At 39.9% G+C, this 20,165-nt stretch overlaps 1 protein-coding gene across 7 annotated transcripts in view; it reads right to left on the bottom strand.

The window, feature by feature from the left end:
* Positions 1-262: 262 nt before the first annotated feature.
* Positions 263-20,165, bottom strand: part of MTMR1 (myotubularin related protein 1) — a 60,547-nt gene continuing 40,644 nt past the window's right edge. For 6 of the 7 annotated variants that reach the window (XM_034780633.1, XM_034780634.1, XM_034780638.1 and 3 more), the window contains 3 exons: positions 14,751-14,864; positions 13,006-13,182; positions 263-1,528 (listed from right to left, as the gene is read on the bottom strand). In XM_034780633.1, coding sequence (XP_034636524.1) covers positions 1,364-1,528; positions 13,006-13,182; positions 14,751-14,864 — 456 coding nt within the window. In that variant the 3' untranslated portion in view covers positions 263-1,363. The remainder of the gene's footprint in view (positions 1,529-13,005; positions 13,183-14,750; positions 14,865-20,165) is intronic. The other variant, XM_034780640.1, reaches the window with a different exon arrangement.

The raw sequence follows: 20,165 nt of genomic DNA, 5'->3' as shown, positions 1-20,165 counted from the left end.
TTGAATACTCAAAGGAGGAGGTTAGGATTCTTGTGAAATGTTGGTCAAGTAGGAAGGAAAAAAGGGAAATTTCAAGCATGTTTTACTTCCACGCCTGCTGAGAAAGCAGCTGCAGAATTATTTTTTCAAAGGCTGCATGTCACTAATGGCATTGATCCAACAGTTCTGAAATAAAAATGGTTTGGGAGGGGATTGGAATAAAATGAGAAATAAAGATTTGATATAAAAATATGGATAAATGATTGAAAACAGAGAGAAAACATTGGCAGCATTTAAAAACCAAAAAACCAAAACCGTCTTTATTATTTCAAGGAAACCAATTAAGCGCCTATTATTTAAAAACATCAAAGTTGTAACAGTTTATATCTTCCAAAACATTTGGAGAGGCAGGATCAATTTTCTGAACCCATAACATGCAAATGAAGTGTGTGCATGTTTAACACCACATATGCATGTACATAAATGTGTATATATGTTTAACAGGACACACTTAAAATACGTGGAACTATACAGACTATACAATTTACACAGTTCAAATGTTCTTCTAATCCAAATTGCTAGAAAACAAGTTACTGAGTACAAGACAGACCTGATTAAGCTTACCCCTTATTCGTGAGGGTAAAACGGGACAATAAACGGTCAAAAGATTTATTTAAACTTGTAAAAAAAGGCATTAAAAAAATTAAAATCCATGCTTCACCAAATATATTACATCATACAAGTACCAGTAGGTGTGTATTAATTGGCAAATCCTGTTTACCTTCATTACCATCCATTCTTAATGGCATATTTACTCAAAATGTAAAATTGGCTGCACTGGAAAATACTTAATTTAAAATCTGTTTCAAAGTGCATTACTTAAATATGTCCCCAAGAATAATAGCAGTTGCTCTAGATAAAAATAATGTACTGCATTAAATAAAGAGCTCCCATTCAGAAAATTTCTCTCAATGTTCTGATTAAGCACAAACATTACATGGCATTTCATTTGGGTTTCTCAACCAGCCTCTGTACCCAAGGCAGCAAAAAGCCTCTCACATTATCTGTCTGACAGATGGATTCCTTTTTAAGATGGTTAAATTGTTGGTTGCTCAAAATAAAGTTAATTTTACAATTGATGATTTAGCGAGAGATGTCAAAACACATACAGGAACTGCCAACTTCAGAAAATACCATCACAACTATTGAAGCTCTTTTTGGCCTCATCATAACAGGAACAGACACAAAGAATAAGGCATGTAGATTGATAGCAATTATAAGTCACTCACAATCCTTGGGAGACAGGGAAAATATTCCACCCGCCTCTAAGCATATATATGCAGATCACCTGCCATGAATGGTTTTACATGGCTTTTGCTGCACATCAGACAGAAGTGCGCACTGGGGTGGCTGAGTGAGAAGGAGATGACCCTCTATCTGATGATGAAGAAATGGATCGGGTAGCAGCTTCTCGCTGCAAGTCTTCCACCTTCTTCTGAAGCTCAGCTCTGATGGCAAGTAACTCCTTCAGATTCTGATGAATTGGCATCTAGGGGTTTAACAGAAGAGAGCTATTTTTATTATAATAATTAGTTAACTTCTCAGTTATTAATACATCTGCTATTTTCTTCTGTTGTGACATGAGAAACCCCAAGCTTCTTGTGAATTTCATTACATCTCAATATTAGGAGTGACTATTTCTCTATTTAACATCTGAAATGATAAATATTCTAGTCAACTTCCCCTCTCTCCCCGGTCGATCATGACTCAGTTGGTAAGGCCCCTATTCAGAAGGCAGTACACATTTATTGAAGGGATACCCAAAGACAAGGCAGGGGGGAAGTACAGGATGATTAAGGAAAAGCAAGTTACTTTAATAATGTACTTTTAATCAATTTTACCAATATTACTGTCAGTGAATGTATGAAACGCCTTCACCAGGAGTCTCTCATCTCCCATGAGATGAATTTGTTAAAAAATAAATAAAAAGTAAATTAATAATAAATGAAAAGCATTTTGCACCAGAATACAAACACTGGTCCACAATTCAATACCAAAGATGGAATTTAGAAAAAGAGAGGCCATATCCCTCAAAGTTGCCCCATAGTGCTTTGCACAGAAGAGTGACTGGATGCAGTTTAGTCCAACTGGCTGTAGTCTGAGACGGTCCTGTCCTTCTCAGGACCTCCAAATGATCACACAAGGCCTTTTCTTAATCTGTTGCTCCAGAGAACAGCCAACTTACTGTGTTCCTTGGCTCCATTCAAAGAAATTGGATCATTTGCCAATGGAACATATTTCCATGGTTTTGTATAGGGCAGCTTTACAAGCATTCGACCCCTCTCAGCCTGGGATTTAGCATCAGTCATTGTCACAGAGGTAGAAAAATGGCTTTTGCCTGTACAGGCCTCCCAGATTCATGCACTAATAAGCCTTCGCAGAAGCAGGTTCAGGAGGAGTGGTGTCTTTTGCCCTTTCTGTGGCCTCTGAAGGGAGCCTTGTCTTTGGCTGAGTGCCTTTCCTAGAGTCGTAAAAGGCATTGTTTCATGTCTACGGGAAGCAGTGGAACACAGCTGGGCAAGAGGAACACTCCTTTAACCCCATTTTTCTCACTAGATCTGGTGCCCTGGACAAAGCCCAGGGTGATCCTCCAAAGTGCAACAACAATAATGAAACAGCCAGAAAACTGCCAAACTTCAGACTGAGTCTACACTGTACTTTACCAAACTATTTACAAGTATCTAGAGTAAGGAAGACAGATATTCTGCAAGTGCTGTCAGAAGAATAGAGAGGAACTCTAGGGCTGTTAGCCTAGAACTATGGAACGTTTGGCTCAAGAGAACTGCATTCATTCCTGACTGCTAGTTACTGCTCAGAAAGGATTCCAGGGCTACAGGGTTAAGCATGAAACTCCTAGAGCTGAGCTGTGTCAAGGAAAGAGGAAGTTTGCTTATGCCACTTCTGATACCCTGGAAGTCACTGGGTCAGCATCCTCCACTCACATGTGGGGATATCAACAGCAACATAAAGAGGGCGCCTTTACAAACCTTCAGCAAGGCAGACAGTCACAGCACACTACCAGGTTCTTGACAGGGCATATTAGAAATACATTTATAACAATTACCTTCCACAGGCAAGTAACACTAAGATGCTGTACCACAGCATGTATATGGGAATTCAATTTAATGGACAGCAAGAACTTTCCTGTAGTGGCCACTAAGTTTTTCAATAAGAAAAAAACTGCTGTTCTACTAGAGTTCATCCTTGTGAATACTCTTCCTACACTAGTGCTCAGGTCCTAAGAGAATGATTTAGCTGTTGGGTTGCACTAGGCCCTGGGCCATTGGGGCTTTCCACGCCTGATTTCTGAACAGCATAATCATAGACCATTGTTATGTGCCACATCTTTCTTTTACGGACTTGAACAGCTTGTCACATATATCACCTACATGTCCCACTGAGCAAGCCAGAATCATGAAAAGCAGTTTCAGACAACAGACTTAGTAGAACCCTGCTATAGATCTGTGCAGGACACACTGTGTGCACATTGCTGAATACAGACATTATGTATAGCGTTTAAAAGAGAGGATGCTGGCTGTATTACTTTTCTGTCCTCCCTAACACCTAAACTAGCAAAGAACACATTACAATCTCATGCATAGTCTGCTTCAATCTGAAAGGATGGTACATGCATAAATTACGTAAAAGTCACAATAATTAAGTCTACAAAATTTAAGACACAACTTGCGGCACCATATATTCACATTATAAGCAAAAAAATATGGTCAAAGAACATTAAGGTTCCAAAGTCAAGCATTCAAAAGTTAGGTAATGCCAGAATTAAAGTCATCCGTGTGACTTTAATGTGGCCCCCTTGCGTATGCATTACGATACAGTCTTTAATTACATTACCACGTACCGTTTTCCCCCACATTTTCCTGCCTCATTCACTGCACAGAATGGATGGTGCTCCGGTAATGGGCAGAAGAGGTTACTCACTTTGTGCAGTAACCACAGGTCTTCGAAATGTGTCTCCCTATGCGCATTCCACTTCAGGTGCCCATGTGCCTCTCATCAAGCCCTTGATTGGAGATGTTCAGTTAGCAGTGTCCATTCTGCCCATGCATGCATCCCAGGCCTCCTCATGCCAGACACCAAGACTTTATAGGGGTGTGTGGGTGAACTGCCCTCAATTCCTTCTCCCGCCAAATGTCCCCTAGCAGAAAGGAAGAAGGGCGGGTCATGGAGCACCCATAGGGGGACACATCTCGAAGAACAGTAGTTACTGCACAAGGTGACTACCACTTCTTTGAACGGTGTCCCTATGGACGCTCCACTTCACGTGACTTCTGAGCAGAATCCACGGATGGAGGAGGGAGTTTCAAAATTGAGACCAGAACTGAAGATACCACTGCAGAAACAAGTGTCACATTTTTTATTTTTTTTTAATGGAGATATCCCATCTCCTAGAACTGGAAGGGACCTTGAAAGGTCATCGAGTCCAGCCCCCTGCCTTCACTAGCAGGACCAAGTACTGATTTTGCCCCAAATCCCTAAGTGGCCCCCTCAAGGACTGAACTCACAACCCTGGGTTTAGCAGGCCAATGCTCAAACCACTGAACTATCCCTCCCCTCAATTGGATCTGACAGCATGGATCAGGGTGTGATGTTTTGAAAACATACATATTGAAGCCCAGATAGCAGCCCTACACAGCTCACAAACTGGCACATTCTTAAGTAATGCTGTAGATGTTGCCTATGATTTGGTCGAATGTGCTATCACCCTTGGGGGGTGGGGAGGATGAACGCTTGCATCCACATAACAAGTGATAATAGATCCAGATATCCATCTCAATAGTCTCTGAGCAGAGATCGAGGACACCTTGGATCTATCCATGAAGGAAATGAAGAGCTTAGGTGACTTTCTAAATGCTTGGTTCTATCTAAGTAGAAATCCAGTGCTCTTCTAACATACAGGGCAGGAAAATAGGATTCCTGCAGAGAGAAAGATGGAGCTTTGGAAAAACAACTGGTAAATGAATACATGGAGGTGGAAAAAAATGAAGGCGGAACTCCAACAGGACCTTAGGGATTCATTGTGTGAAGATAAAGACACTGTCCTTGAAGAATAACATAAAGGGGGAGATCTGCCATCAAGGCATCCATTTCCTCAACCCTATGAGCCAACGTGATGGCTACTAAAAAGAATGTTTCCATGCATAAATGGAGCAGAAGACAGGCTGCCATTGGTTCAAATGGAGGTCACATAAAGAAACTGAGCACCAAATTGAGGTGCCAGATTGGGGTGGGGTCCCTAACCTGGAGGGTAGAGATTCTTCAAACCCTTAATAAACCCAAATGATACCAGGTGAGCAAAAACGGAGGATTCTTCTACAAAAGGATGAAAGGCTCATATTACTGCCAAGAGGAGCTTAATTGAACTAAATCGAGAACCCTGATGTCTTCAGAACCAACAGATTATCCAAGATAACTGAAAGAAGCACCGAATCAGGCAGAAGGTGGCAACAACATCACCCGAATGAAAGAATCTCTTCCATTTCTGCAGGTAAGCCAGACCGGCTGACCTCTTTCTACTATTCAGTAACACCCGTTGCTCTTCCATAGAGCAGGGGGATTCTAACCCCATGAACAATCAAGGAGCCATATTCTGAGGCAGAGTAGCATTAGGGTGGGATGAGGCACACGACACACATCCTGTGACAAGATGAGGAATGTTCAGGAGACTGAGTGATTATTAGGAGAACTTTGGCCAGGCCTGTCTGATTTTGTTCATCACCCTCAGTATCAGCGGCATTGGGGGGGGGAACACATAGAACAGACCCTTCTTTGATGGTAGAAGAAAGGTATCTCCCGTAGACTGATGTCCCAGACCTCTTCTTGAGCAGAAAAGAGGGCACTTCCTGTTTCTGTAGGTTGATAAAGCTACGAATATATTAATGCCATTAGTCCCAATAAATACCCCAAGTGATGAAACAAATGATAAATCACTCTCAATTTCACTTCCACGATTTATCAAAATATTTTATTAAGAGTGAAATTAACAGATCATAGTTACCTTATTACACATTAACATATTTCAAAGTGTGAAGCTGATCAAAGTACTTACTGATCATTTGACCATTTATGAGAAATAAAAGCAGATTTTCTAATTATTCTAAACCCCTAGGATAAGAACATTAGAAACTGATAAACTACCAAAAAGTCATCAATTAAACCTTTAGGATCTAGAAAGACAAGCAGAGTAGGGCAATGTGAAGGAGTTGGCCAGCAGTACTAAGTAGTGGAGATTTAGGGCCAGATCCTCGCCTGGTGTTTGTCGACATAGCACCATTGACTACTGGCCCTTATGCCTTAATTAAGCTGATTGCCTCCATAAAGGTTGGTCCAGGGAACTTCCTGAAGCGTCACTACAGCCACAGAAGTTAGTCAGAAGGCTTTTTTTCTACCTGCAATAATGTGACATGAGCGATTGAGTGGCAGCCCCTTCATCATAAATCTGTATGTTGTCCCCTCACTAACTCCCGTTCCTCCTCTTCCACCCACTCAAAGCCCTCAGAGGTTGCCTATATCCCTTATCTGTCCTGATTGACTTACTCTATCCTTCTATGTCTCTAGGATGCTGGTTTTCCGCCTGTAGTATTCTGTTGCCTCTGCCCACTCCATTTCTTTCTCGCATGTTCCATTATCTCCCTCTTGCTGTCCTGCCCGTGGGTGGGGAGGGGGTCAATTTTCTCTTGCAACCGTGCAGTGGCTTTATAACATGTCACTACTAAATGCTTTGTTACCAATGAGATCTAAAAGCACTATGCAAACTGACAGTTCAAAGGGGAAGGCAAAGGATGCACTTGAGGCGTTGAAGGTGTAGGAGGGGAAAAGGAAACTTGACTTATGACATAAAGGAGAGGGTTGCTTAACCCAGGGGTTTTCAACTATTTAATAGCATGAATTAGCTCTTAAGAAAGAGACTGTCTTGTGGCCCATCTCTCTTCCCAACTTCCTAGTCACAATGCCACTTACAACTGTGCACATTTCCACTGCTGTTTCTTGCATTGAAAAATATTAGTAAAGTGTTTAGGTATTTCTACTAAATGTCTTTTAAGTAATATGTGTTCTTTAAAAAAAAAAAAATCATCATACATTCTCCAGGAGAGTCTACTGTCCTGAAGACAAAATAACTCAAAGGAACAGCCACTTCACAGTTAAACTGCCCCTCCTCCCTGAAGTATATATGTAAAAGAGAACTTTGTTTCTTAAACATGTCAAATCTTGGTCTCCTGAAGTTATTGTGTTCATTTTCTTCATAGACTTTCATTTTTTCACTCCAATGAAATCCTTCAGTATTTTGAAGTAGTGTTGGATAACAATATTTGTAAGCACAAGGCTTCATTTAAACCAAGTCATAATAGCTATTCACTTACACTACCACCCGTTCTTAATTGGATAGATATCTAGTTCGTATTGTTGTACTAGCTCAAGGACAGTCATTCACTTGAAAATTGTTCAGCTGTGAATGCATTTCTTCTTGTTCCATGAGCATACTTTATCTATTTTAGCAACAGGGACGAAAGGCTGCAGAGGAAAATGACTATTTTAAATTCATTACTTGATTCAGACTATCTCAGTCAGTTTTTCAAAAAACACGCTCTTTGTGCTGCAAGACGACCATGGTTTTCAGTTCAGTTTTTTGTTCTTCACAAAAGAACAGGAAGTCTGAGAGAGCTGCTTTTAAAATCCTCGCTAATGACACACTCACATGTAAAGTCCATCTACCGTGATGAGAGCAGTATTTTTCAATAGAAATCAACACTTCAGACTTTTTATAAAGTTGTGTCAACTACACCAAGCCATCATTAAAAGTAGTCACTAGTGAATCTGAAACTTATTGTGTGTAAACTGACATACGGATCTTGGAAACTACTGTACAGGTTTAAAAGCTGTGGCTGAGAATTTGAGGGGTGGTTGGAAAGAAAAGAAGAAATGGAAAGGAAGGTAAGATCAAGAGACAAAAGGTGTTAATGCATTAGTCTTTCACCTCTGGAGCTACAGATGGGTGCAAATGCACTTACCAGTAGGTCACAGTTTTATGGGCACATATTAACTCCCAGTTACAAAGCTACCCAGAACTGACAGTGCCTGCCCAAGTGAGGCCTGCGACTAAAAGTGCAGAAGGGCTGCAGGTCAGAGCGTGGCCTATACAAACTGGCAGCACTGGGTGAAGAAGATGGCGCAGTGCTATGTTTGGCATGAGCAGGCATAAGTGAAAGTATTGCTTTAAATGTTAACTTCATTGATAAAATCTATAGTCTGTTTAGAAGGACATCTAACAAACTATGATAAAATAACACTAGGATTGCAAAGTCAAGAATCCAGAAGTTAGGAGATGGCAGTTCAGCTCCCTTGTGCATGTGCATTATGACAGTCTTTAATTATATTCCCACATATTATTTTTTCCAACAGGACCCATGCCTTATTCAGTGCACAAAATAACAGCTGTTCAATATTTTGTGTGCTCGCCACTGTTCAATTTTAGGTCTTATTTACTGTACACTATCCAAACCCTACTTGGGAGGCAGAATTATTTGCTTCCTCATGGACTTTTCTGTAGCCCTCATCACTACAGTATCTAAGGGCTTTACAAATATGAATGAATTTATTTTCACAGCACCCCTGTGAGGCGAGGTGGTATGACTATCCCCATTTTACAGATCGGGAACTCGGGCACAGAGTGATTAAGGCTGAATGTGTCCACTAATTTTGGATGCCCACTTTGAGATGCTTAGGACCTGATTTTTCAGTCATTAGCATTAGCATTTCATAGCACTTCAGTTGCAGCTGTAAATGCTTAACACTTCTGCAAATCAGACCTCGGGGTATTAAGCCAGGCACCCACAAAATAACAAACACATAATTAGTGACCACCTATGAAAAGTTTGATTTTAAGTGACTTGCCCAGCATCACATAGGAAGTCTGTGTCAGAGGCAAGGACAGATTCAGATTCTCCAGGGCAACAAAATTCCACCGCTTCAACCACGAGACCATCCTTTCTCCTTCTCTTTTCAACTTTTGCAAGAAATGAGGCAGCCATCCTACAAATAAACAGCCTCTCACTATACAATCTAGAGCATTCCCAGAGCAGGTCCATCCTATGCACTCAATGAGGTACGGTGCTGTGGAAAAAATAGTATTTAATAATATGATCACACTATGATAATAGGGCCAAATGAAGGCTGCACAGACACAAAGGTTGCACTGGGAAAAATTCACTCGGTGATAGATACAGAATATCAAAAATTTCAGCCCAAATGTTTAAATTTTAGCAAAGCTGTAAGCAACTAAATACAGGCTCCCACAGTGGGAAGTGTCGGGCAATCCTAACTTTAGGCAGCACCACCAGCTTTGCCTATAACACAAGCTCTCTCTCAGAGAGAGTGTCATCTTTTGTGTTTTGTACAAAATCAAGTACACCGACGGCTCTCAATAAAAACATACTGATAGGAAAAAATGAGTTGTCATACTGGATTAGTTCTGTCTCCTAAGCGTCTAGTAGATGCAACTATGAAGTGCTAGGGGATAGATTTGTTATAACTAATACACAATACACATTTCACCACCTAATTTGAATGCCTACGTTTACAAACATTGTCACTTTTGTATTTGGACCAAGGGCTTAAACAAATAAAAAGAAAAAGTGCAAAACTACTTATTTGATCAAATTAATAGCTTAGGGCTCTCAAGATAGTGTGGTCTCATAGTGGACCACAAGCTAAATATGAGTCAACAGTGTGATGCTGTTGCAAAAAAAGCAAACATGATTCTGGGATGTATTAACAGGTGTGTTGTGAGCAAGACACGAGAAGTCATTCTTCCGCTCTACTCTGCTCTGGTTAGGCCTCAGCTGGAGTATTGTGTCCAGTTCTGGGCACCGCATTTTAAAAAAGATGTGGAGAAATTGGAAAGGGTCCAGAGAAGAGCAACAAGAATGATTAAAGGTCTTGAGAACATGACCTATGAAGGAAGGCTGAAAGAATTGGGTTTGTTTAGTTTGGAAAAGAGAAGACTGAGAGGGGACATGATAGCAGTTTTCAGGTATTTAAAAGGGTGTCATAAGGAGGAGGGAGAAAACTTGTTCACCTTAGCCTCTAAGGATAGAACAAGAAGCAATGGGTTTAAACTGCAGCAAGGGAGGTCTGGGTTGGACATTAGGAAAAAGTTCCTAACTGTCAGGGTGGTTAAACACTGGAATAAATTGCCTAGGGAGGTTGTGGAATCTCCATCTCTGGAGACATTTAAGAGTAGGTTAGATAAATGTCTATCAGGGATGGTCTAGACAGTATTTGGTCCTGCCATGCGGGCAGGGGACTGGACTCGATGACCTCTCGAGGTCCCTTCCAGTCCTAGAATCTATGAATCTATAAGATGTCTGCTTTATTCATAATAGCCTCGCTTCCAGAAGACCACAGCCTGCAGAAAAGTCATCAGGAAAAGTAAAGTTGACAAACATTAACAATTAAGAAAGTTGTTAAGATTCCCAGAGGGAGGGATAAGGTATCTATAGTAGAAGGCATAAAAGGAAGCTGGCCTTAGAGAGAAAAAAACTGCTTTTGGAAGAGGAGAAGATACAGTCACAACCTAAATACAAATGGATGATACTAGCTAGTGACAAAATGAAACTTTAAAGTACGTCCTAATAGAAAATTAGAGATTATGGAATTTTCATGACCAAAATAAATCCTTTTTCATACAGCAATGTAGGGCTTGCCGTTCAAAGGTTTCAAGGCTTTAATCATGACCTGCAGACATGACTGACAAAGGTTCATGCCTTGAAATACTACATCTACAGAAGCCGTGTTCTGGGAAGATCAGTCTTTTTGAAGGATTTGCCCTGTCTTCTGAAATAGAAAAATCTAGCCAAGAGGGGTCCAAGAAAGGGATACTTACAGATGCTAGATAGCTGAAAACCAGAAATGTAACAAAGAGGCTAAGTTGAAAAGTACTATAAAAATAAGAAGAAAAAAGGAGGGAGCTGACCTCAATTGGAGAATTTTGACAGCATTTTCCAAGAGGTTGCATTATCCTACCTATTGTGGATTGGTATGGTGGCATTTGGAAGTGATAGGCAGCAGGTAAGCCTAGAAAGAATAGAGTACCTAAAATGTATGAGCAGGTCTCCCACAAGTTGAGTACAAATGTCAATCTTTCCAATTCAAGGAGGAAAGAATAATTCTGAAATTCTCTTCATCAACAGATTCAATGTTCTAGGATCAAATAGTATGGGCTACCTGATTTTGTTGGGATAAGTAAGTATCAATTGTATTTAGTATTAACAGCGGCCCAATTTCAATTTGGAGCAACAGGTTTTTGCTCAAGAACAAAGAAGGGTCTGTCTTACTGCAACACAATTTAGTGAGAAGGTTCCCAGCAAAAGACGTCCCCATTTGTCCATTCCATCTACCCATTGCATTGTCAGACACGTAGACTGTGGACTCTCTGTGGCTGGCCCTGTTTGTCACCCAACTGCACAGAGCCTGGCACAATGGGGCCATAATCCTACTACTGAAGTTGTTGGTACTACTATAATATCAAATTAGTGTCGCCAACCCTCGGTGCACTCAGCCACCACTTGCTATAATAAATAAGTAGCCCCTTGTTCACAGAACATAATCTCTATAAACTCTCAATACCCTGCCTGGTCGTGATTTTTAAACACGCACTGTCTTCCAATATGTTCAGGCTTTAGTTGGAATCCTATAGCTCCAAAGCAGAGAATAGCTTAAAATTAACAGCTACAGTATTCAGAGCTGGTCAAGAATGGAGTAAGAAGAAAATGGTTATAGAAAGTTACTATTTTACAATAGATTCACTCTGGAATTGTCAAATAAGAGCCCAATTCCCAGTGAAAGTCAATGGAAGTTAAGTGCCTAACACCCATGGGCCCTTTTGAAAATCCAAGTCTCCGTAATTCAGAAAAACTAAAGATGCATTAACTGACATATTGACTGATTCAAATACTGCCCTTTAATTCTTGGGAGTTTCTCTTCTTACCAAAGAGATTAATTAGTTGATTATACGTTAAAACACCCCTTCTTACACATGCTAAAGGGCTGGCCTTAATCCTCAATTACACCCACGTATTGGATCATTTCTCTTTTCAGTGGATTTCCAAATCACTACAAACATTTCTTGCTTAAAGAAGTTTTTTTTTTGCAGTTTGATAAAGGAACTTATGAAGTCACCTTGTACAACTACCCCAGAGTGGGCTCCCTGTTAATGTTAAATACTTTATTTTCCCTTATTCTAGCATAAAACAGGACAAAAGAAAGAATCATATGAAGAGTCACTAAACAAAACCAACGTATCAGTAGTTGGAAAGGTCCATTCTTTTAATATCTTCAGTGATCCCCCAAAGACTTCACATTTTATTTTTTAATCTCTGAAGACGACATAAGGTCCATTAAATAAAAATGGGGATGATCTTTTCTACTGACAGGCTAACAGGATCTGAAACTAGACTGACCAAATATAGAAAAGGCGAACTTGGTAAATTGTGATTACACAGTCCATTGGATTTATTGGTGTGAGACGCTGTTGCATGTGTTTGGACTTTGATGATTAGATTGGAAACCATAAGCCACAGTTTTATGTGTGCGTGGTTTTTTGCAATAGGCTCCTGAGCATCATCATAACAAGTAAAGTGGAACACTTTGAGATATTTGTCATGCCATTGAAAACAGGCCAGGAGCACCAGAAGAATCAGTGATCTTCAGTAAAAGAAGAATACTGCAACTCTCCTCTTCCATAGTACATTCCACTTATGATTTTGATGAAAACCGCGAGACAGTTTTATAACATCACCACCTCATGTTTTAGAGCACCACTCTACCATTCTGATAGGAGAACATTCAAAATTAAAAACTGTAATTAATTAATTAAAAACGTTTCAAAGTCTGTTTGCTCAGTTCACGTTTCACTGCAAGGCAAAAGTAGCTAACTGAAAAAACCCATACCTGTGGCCTCATTCTTGGATTCCATCTGATGTAGTAATTTACCCACAGTTCCAAATGGTTCAGACTGGCAACAGGATACAGGACGTGGTTTTCATAGTTTACATAGAAAGGATTAGTAAATTCATCTAGTTGACTGTTAATGTAGGACCATAAAGATACAGTCTTTGTATTTATCTCCTGAATAAATAAAAAGAATGGTATTTTAGTATACAGTGATAGCTCAGTGGTTTGAGCATTGGCCTGCTAAACCCAGGGTTGTGAGTTCAATCCTTGAGGGGGCCACTTAGGGATCTGGGGCAAAATCAGTACTTGGTCCTGCTAATGAAGGCAGGGAGCTGGACTTTCGGGGTCCCTTCCAGCTCTATGAGATAAATAAATATAAGGAGATATACCTATTTAAACAGCTGTAAGACTTCAACATAGTTGCAAGATTTTCATTTCCCCACAAAACTATTCAGGAGCAGAATGGAGATTCTAGTATATTTGGGGGCTATTTTGCTTTTTGAGCAGATGAGTGTTACACTGCTTATAACCCTGCCATGGTCACGATAGCTGGTCATGTCCATAACAACACACTGACCAACCCAAAATGTGACAAAATTAAATTAGCTAGAATCAGTGAAGAGCAGAATGTATCCTTTGGAATAACCAGTACAGTATTTGAGGAAAGTGAGTGTCATTTATTTTTTCCTCTGTCTGCTTACAGCCATCTAAATAATGCACTTTTAATTAAGTGTCCAGTTTTAGCTTTATATGCACTTTTAAAAAACTATATAATAAAAAAAAATCACAATAAAACCATAAAATCAAGAATTCAGATTCTGAAACCGTATCAGCTTTATCTTGCAATTTTATACTCCTTCAATACTATAAAGCATCTGTTTCTACTACAGCTGTGTGTTAAATTGCTCTTTTCTTTCTTTCTTGTTTTTTTTTAAGGGAGCTGCATCCAATTATCCATTTGTGAAAGAAAGCTGTCTGGTAATCACGTACTTACTGAGAATGTATTATTTAGCTCCATCTTGTGGTGTACACATGCAATTCGTTGTACTAGATAAGCCAGCCAAGCCAGAAAAATACCAAAGCTAAACACAAACACTAAGGGACGGTTAATTATTTTACTGAAAGCATGAAGTGTGATGGAGAGGAGAAGGCCAACCACAAATGTATGTTTTAAGCATAGTAATAATACTTTGAGACTGGATGAAGCATGATGTAGAAGGTGAAAAGTGCTTCAGAGTGCTAGTGCTAACTTCACTAACATTAAAATATTTTAAATTCTCTCCCATCCTTCAACCTCATGTTCCATCGTCAATAATCAAATCCTGCTTCAAATGATGCCCCAGTCTGCAGTGTACTGGCAACGTCACATCAACCATGGATCTCCTTTACAGCTGGCCAAGAGAATTTTGGTAAGAAGTGTTTCAGAGGTTTGTGCATGGGCTGGGACATCATCTGGAACAGCAGTTCATGATCTACAATGAGGTGGAAGGTGTAGAGCCTAACATAATTAGAAAAATGTTTTAATTTAACAATGTTGTGGAGTGGCCCTTCATCTGGTTATGGGGATGTTTGGAACATACTTCTCATATAGCTGTAACATTCAATTCATTTCCAGGCCAGCTCTAGACGCTTAGATGACAATAAATTCCACTAAAACACAGGCTCAAATGTTCTTCTGTCTCATATTCTAAGCACCTCTGCATGAAATCATCATGTCAAACAGAAGCAAGTGTAGAACTTACCTCTTTTAATCGCTCTTGTTCACAGTTGTATAAAAAAGTCCCAAAGAGACAACTATAAAGGTGATCCAAAATGGTGATCAGAAACAGTTCATTGAATTCAAAGGCTGCAGGAAACTTTAAAAAAATATATAGATTTTTATGTATTAAAGTTATTTTAAACTTTTATTATCCATAATAAAGAGAAGCAGCCTTATAAATAAGGTAACAACCAAGAAATTCACAAAAAAAGGATGATTTTTTAGAAAAGTGGGTTTTACATCTATTGACAATTTTAAGAAATGCTAAGCAATTTTGATAATCTCCATTGTACTTAGATAGTGCTTTTCATTGCAAATCTAATGACACTTTACTAATATTCCTAAGCAAGAATTATATCCATTGTTCTAACAATTGAGACACAAACATGGAGTGATCTGCGAACGTTAACAGTGACACCCAGCAACAGGACCAAGAAGCCCTAACTGGCAGTGTCCTGCAAACAATGCATCAAGTTATTTGCTTTGTTATAGAATGCCATCTTAAAAAAAACCACTTTTGGCATTTAAGAGCTTTATTTACTAAACTAATGTACAATAAATTGAATAGTGAAGATTATTGCATGTACAATGTGTTTAATAGTAAATATGTATTTAAAAATACTTCCTTCTCGTTCCACCCAGTTTACATTGTCCCCTAATTCTCCCCTTGAGTTTATTATCCACTATGTAGAATAATCCTCTAATCCATCTTCCTTTTCATATTAAAATGTAAATCCTTCACATCTGGAAGGAAAGAAATATTATGCCAATACTCACCATTACATACTTTCTTCATAACTAACTAGAGGTTTTAAAGTACCTACGACCATATATATATATATATATATATATATATATATATATATAGTAAAATTACAGAATGTTTAACAATTATGAAACAAAAATCCAAGACACCTGCAATTTTAAGAACCCTACACATTGAAAGAATTAATAAATAAAACTACAAAGGCTGGTACTCATTCAAATGAGAAAGGATTCTCTCAATAATCAGATTAAGTATTCTGTGATTGTCCACAACTGCCCCGTCCATAGGACAAAGTAATTCTGCCCCTAGATAGTATGGGGATAGACTCGAAGAGTTACAGAGAAAGGAAAATACTTTTTAAACAGGAGAAGAAATTTTTTTTAAAAGAGTGGAGTATTCTTCTATGAAAAAAGCAGCACCTCAATAATGAGAAGTCTTTGCAGAGTCTCAGATGGTAGCTTTCTAGATTCATACTGTCAGGAAGCTGAAGTGAGTATTTAAGACATGGATCAAGCAACATTCCAAGTTTCTTTTCCTTTTTGTTTCAAAGAAAAACATTTTAAAAAGGCACAACTATAAACTATCCCGATGCAAAAAAAAGACAGGAAGAATAGTAAGAGGCCAAAATACGGCTCCATCAGGAGCTCTAGAATGACCTGAAAATCAAAAAGGAATCCTACAAAAAGTGGAAACCTGGGCAAATTACTAAGGAGTACAAAAGAGCAGCACGAGCATGTAGGGACAAAATCAGAAAGGCTAGGGCACAAAATGAGTTACACCTAGCAAGGGCTGTCAAAGGCAATAAGAAGAAGTTCTGTAAGTACATTAGGAGCAGGAGAAAGACAAGAAGTACTGTAATTTCCTCTACTTAGCAGGGAAGGAATGCTAATAACATCAAGAAGGCTGAGTGTTTAATGCCCATTTTGCTTCAATCTTTACTACAAAGGTGGTGACCAGATACTCAACACAATTAATATTAACAACTAGGGGGAAGGAACGCAAACCAAAATAGGGAAAGAACAAGTTAAAGAATATTTAGATAAATTAGATATATTCAGGTCAGCAGGGCCTGATGGAATTCATCCTAGGGTATTTAAGGAACTAACTGAACCAATCTTGGAACCGTTAGCAACTACCTTGGAGAATTTATTAAGGATGGATGAGTTCCCAAAGGACTAAAAAGGGCAAATGTAGTACCTATCTTTAAAAAGGAGACCTGGGTAATTATAGACCAGTCAGCCTAACATTGGTACCTGGAAAGATACTGGAACAAATGATTAAACAATCAGTTTGTAAGCATTTAGAGAATAATAGGAGTATAAGGAATAGCCAAAATAGATTTGTCAAGAACAAATCATGCCATACTAACTTAATTTGCTTTTTTGACAGGGTTGGTGGCCTAGTGGATGGGGGAAGCAGTAGAGGTGATATATCTTGATTTTAGTAAGGCTTTCAACAGAGTCACTCAACATTCTCATAAGTAAACTAGGGAAATGGGGCCCAGATTAAATGACTATAAGGTGGGTGCAAAACCGATCGAAAGACCATATTCAAAGAGTAGTTGTCAGTGGTTCAGTATCAAACAGGGAGGGCAAATCTAGTGGGGTGTCGCAGGGTCAGCCCTGGGACTCGTACTATTCAATATTTTCATTAGTGACTTAGATCAGGGGGTGGTAAATGCCCTCAATAAGGCTTCTTTAAAATACAGCCAGCTCTCCTGGACTCCTTGCCCCCTCATATTAGCCTCCCAGGGGATCCTGCCCATCAGTTCCCAAAGGGAGTCTAAGTCTCCTTTCCTGAAGTCCAGCGTCCTATGATTTAGATGAGATATTAGGAAAAGCTTTCGAACTAGAAAGGTAATTAAGCTCTGGATTCAGCTTCCAAGAGAGGCTGTGGAATCATCATCATTGTAGGTTTTAAGAACAGGTTGGAAAACACCTGTCAGGGACGGTCTCGGTTTCCTGCCAGTGCATGGGGCTGGACTTGATGACCTCTTGAGGTCCCTTCCAGCCCTACATGACTATGATCCTATGATTTAACACCTCTGCACCGGGTGGCTCAAGAGTTAGTTCAACTATCAAAGCCTTTTACCCACTTATGGATTTAGCTCAGAGGACTAACCTAGCAATTGTGACTGGGCATGAACCAAATGATCCAAAAAGACTCTCTCAGCCTGATCTATGATTTATAAAGGAATTTTTTTTTTATTTTGAAAGTGAGGAGTTGGATGACATGGATCATTTAGGTTTATAAATAACTGAAGTCTCTGGATTTTAAGAAACGCTTTGCCTTTAAACAAATGGAATTAAGATCCTAGCTCCATTTAACCATGTTAGTGATAGGGCTGTGTTGTGTAGAAAATATTGATATAAACTTAAAAAAGCTCAAGTAACCTGGTCTGGAAAAACTGAGGTATGAATAAAATCCACAGGTTCCCCGAACTCACCCAGTCTCCACCTTCCCACAGCAGCAGCGAGACACAGATGAATAAAGATAGCGTGCAAAGGTTCAAAGTGAGATATTAGAAACAGCTTTCAAGACAAAGCATCCTCTGAAGGGATTTTCTTTAACTGATTTAATGAGCCCTGTCACATAAGGGTTCTAAGCTGTGATGGTTCCATACTAATCAGATGAATACTGACATGGCAGCTAGTAAGATCCAGTGAAGCATATTCAAAATTCCATATGCCAGTGATGGCACTGTGACTAATTATTTATAAAGTGATAGTACTATTGAACCCCCATTTCTGGATAGAACCCCATCTCTGTTGGAAACCTGGTGTACCTAGACTGTAAAGCTTCTATTACTGTTGCTGAAAAATCACTGACCTAAAAATTCTTTCCTCTCAATTTCCAAGCTCATTAGTGTCTGCTTGAGGATACAGATGGAAAAATTCCCCAAGTGAAAATTTCATTTCCCACCAATCCACTAATTCTGAGAAAATATCCAGTCCATTAGAATCTGTCATCTGGTGCTGTTGGACTTCATTATTTATTTCAGTAAGTGAGCTATGTGAAGAAAGCTACAGAACATTTCTCAATTTAAGGTGACTGATGATGCTCAATTGAAGTTGATTCTGAAGCCCACAAAGGAAGGTTGCTGTTAAATGTTGTGATTAATAGGCCTGCCCTGCACTGCAGTAATATTTTAAGCTGGAACACTCACTCTCCTGGAAGTGGGTTGAGACAATCTGCTTGAGCACTGTACATCCCAAGAGAGTACATTGTTAAGATTAATGAAAAGTGCATCTCTGGCTGGAGACAAGTCTTGGTTGTTACCACATAGAGGGACATTATCTTCACACCCACTTGAATGTATTTTGCTTATATCTGGGCTGCTGAATATTAGACCTGGCATGATATTACTGGAACTGCAGTGATTCCAAGCAGATTTACAGGCTACTTCATAGTATTATTATTTCATCTCCCCTGAACTACTACCAGGGCCAGCTTTTCTGCCACCCCAAGCGGCAAAAAAAAAAAAAAAAAAAAAAGACGACGAGCGGCGGCACTTCAGCGGCAGCTAAATCACGCCGCTTCTTCGGCAGCGGGTCCTCCCTCTCTTCCTCTTCGGCGGCAATTCGGTGGCAGCTCAAAGAGGAAGAGAGGGAATGAGGGACCCGCCGCCGAATTGCCGAAGACCCAGACGTGCCACCCCGATACTGGGACGGAATGCCGCCCTTTGAATTGGCCGCCCCAAGCACTTGCTTCCTACGCTGGTGCCTGGAGCCGGCCCTGACTACTACAGATTACAGGAGGACTTTACGATTTAAAGTTTGTGTCAGTCATGATTATTAGAATCACTTAAAGCAGCAGTTCGTAACTGGGGGCTGTGAATAGGTTTCAGGGGGTCCGCCAAGCAGGGATGGTGTCAGACTCGCGATGACCCAGGGCTAAAGCCCTGGAGCCCCATGGGGCCGGAGTCCAGGAGTTCCACTGACCCATGGAGGCTGAAGCCTCACCTCCCTGCCATCTGGGACTGAAGCCGAAACCTGAGCAACTGAGCTTTGCAGGGGCCTCTGTGGCGCGGACTCCCCAGTGACATCAGGCCCCGGGCAATTGCCCTGTTTGCTACACCCTAGCACTGGCCCTGGCTTTTATATGCAGAAAAACAGTTTTTGTAGCACAGGTGGGCCATGGAGTTTTTATAGCATGTTGTGTGCGGGGCCTCAGAAAGAAAAAGGTTGAGAACCCCTCACTTAAAGCATATGTTCTTTATTAAGAGCCAGCATCATTTATCTCAAGTTCTACATTACTCTGTGTGTGTGTCATCAAGGCTAGGAAAACACAGAAAAATGTATAGCTGCTAAGGATTGAGGTTCATTGTTAAGATTCTGGAGCTATTCAGGAATTCATATTGGAAAACTAGGAATTCTCTCATCTCACCAAAAGTGCATGTTTCAAAAATGTACATGTGCTGCAGTCTGCTAGAACTGAAAAATATGTGAATAAGACCATTTTATGAATGTGTTCATTTTTGCCTGTTACAGCCTTAATATTTTTTCAATGCTGTGGCTGTTCAGGAACTTCAGAACTCAGTCTGGATTCAGATTTTGCACAGATGTAAATTTGCAAATTGTTGCACAGTCCTTTTACTAGAGGAGAACTAAACAGTTTATAGCAAAAAATAGG

Source organism: Trachemys scripta, chromosome 9 (genome assembly GCF_013100865.1).
Source record: "Trachemys scripta elegans isolate TJP31775 chromosome 9, CAS_Tse_1.0, whole genome shotgun sequence".
NCBI lineage: Eukaryota > Metazoa > Chordata > Testudines > Emydidae > Trachemys > Trachemys scripta.
The sequence above is the reverse complement of the archived record's forward strand: the minus strand, read 5'-3'. Positions and strand labels throughout refer to the sequence as shown.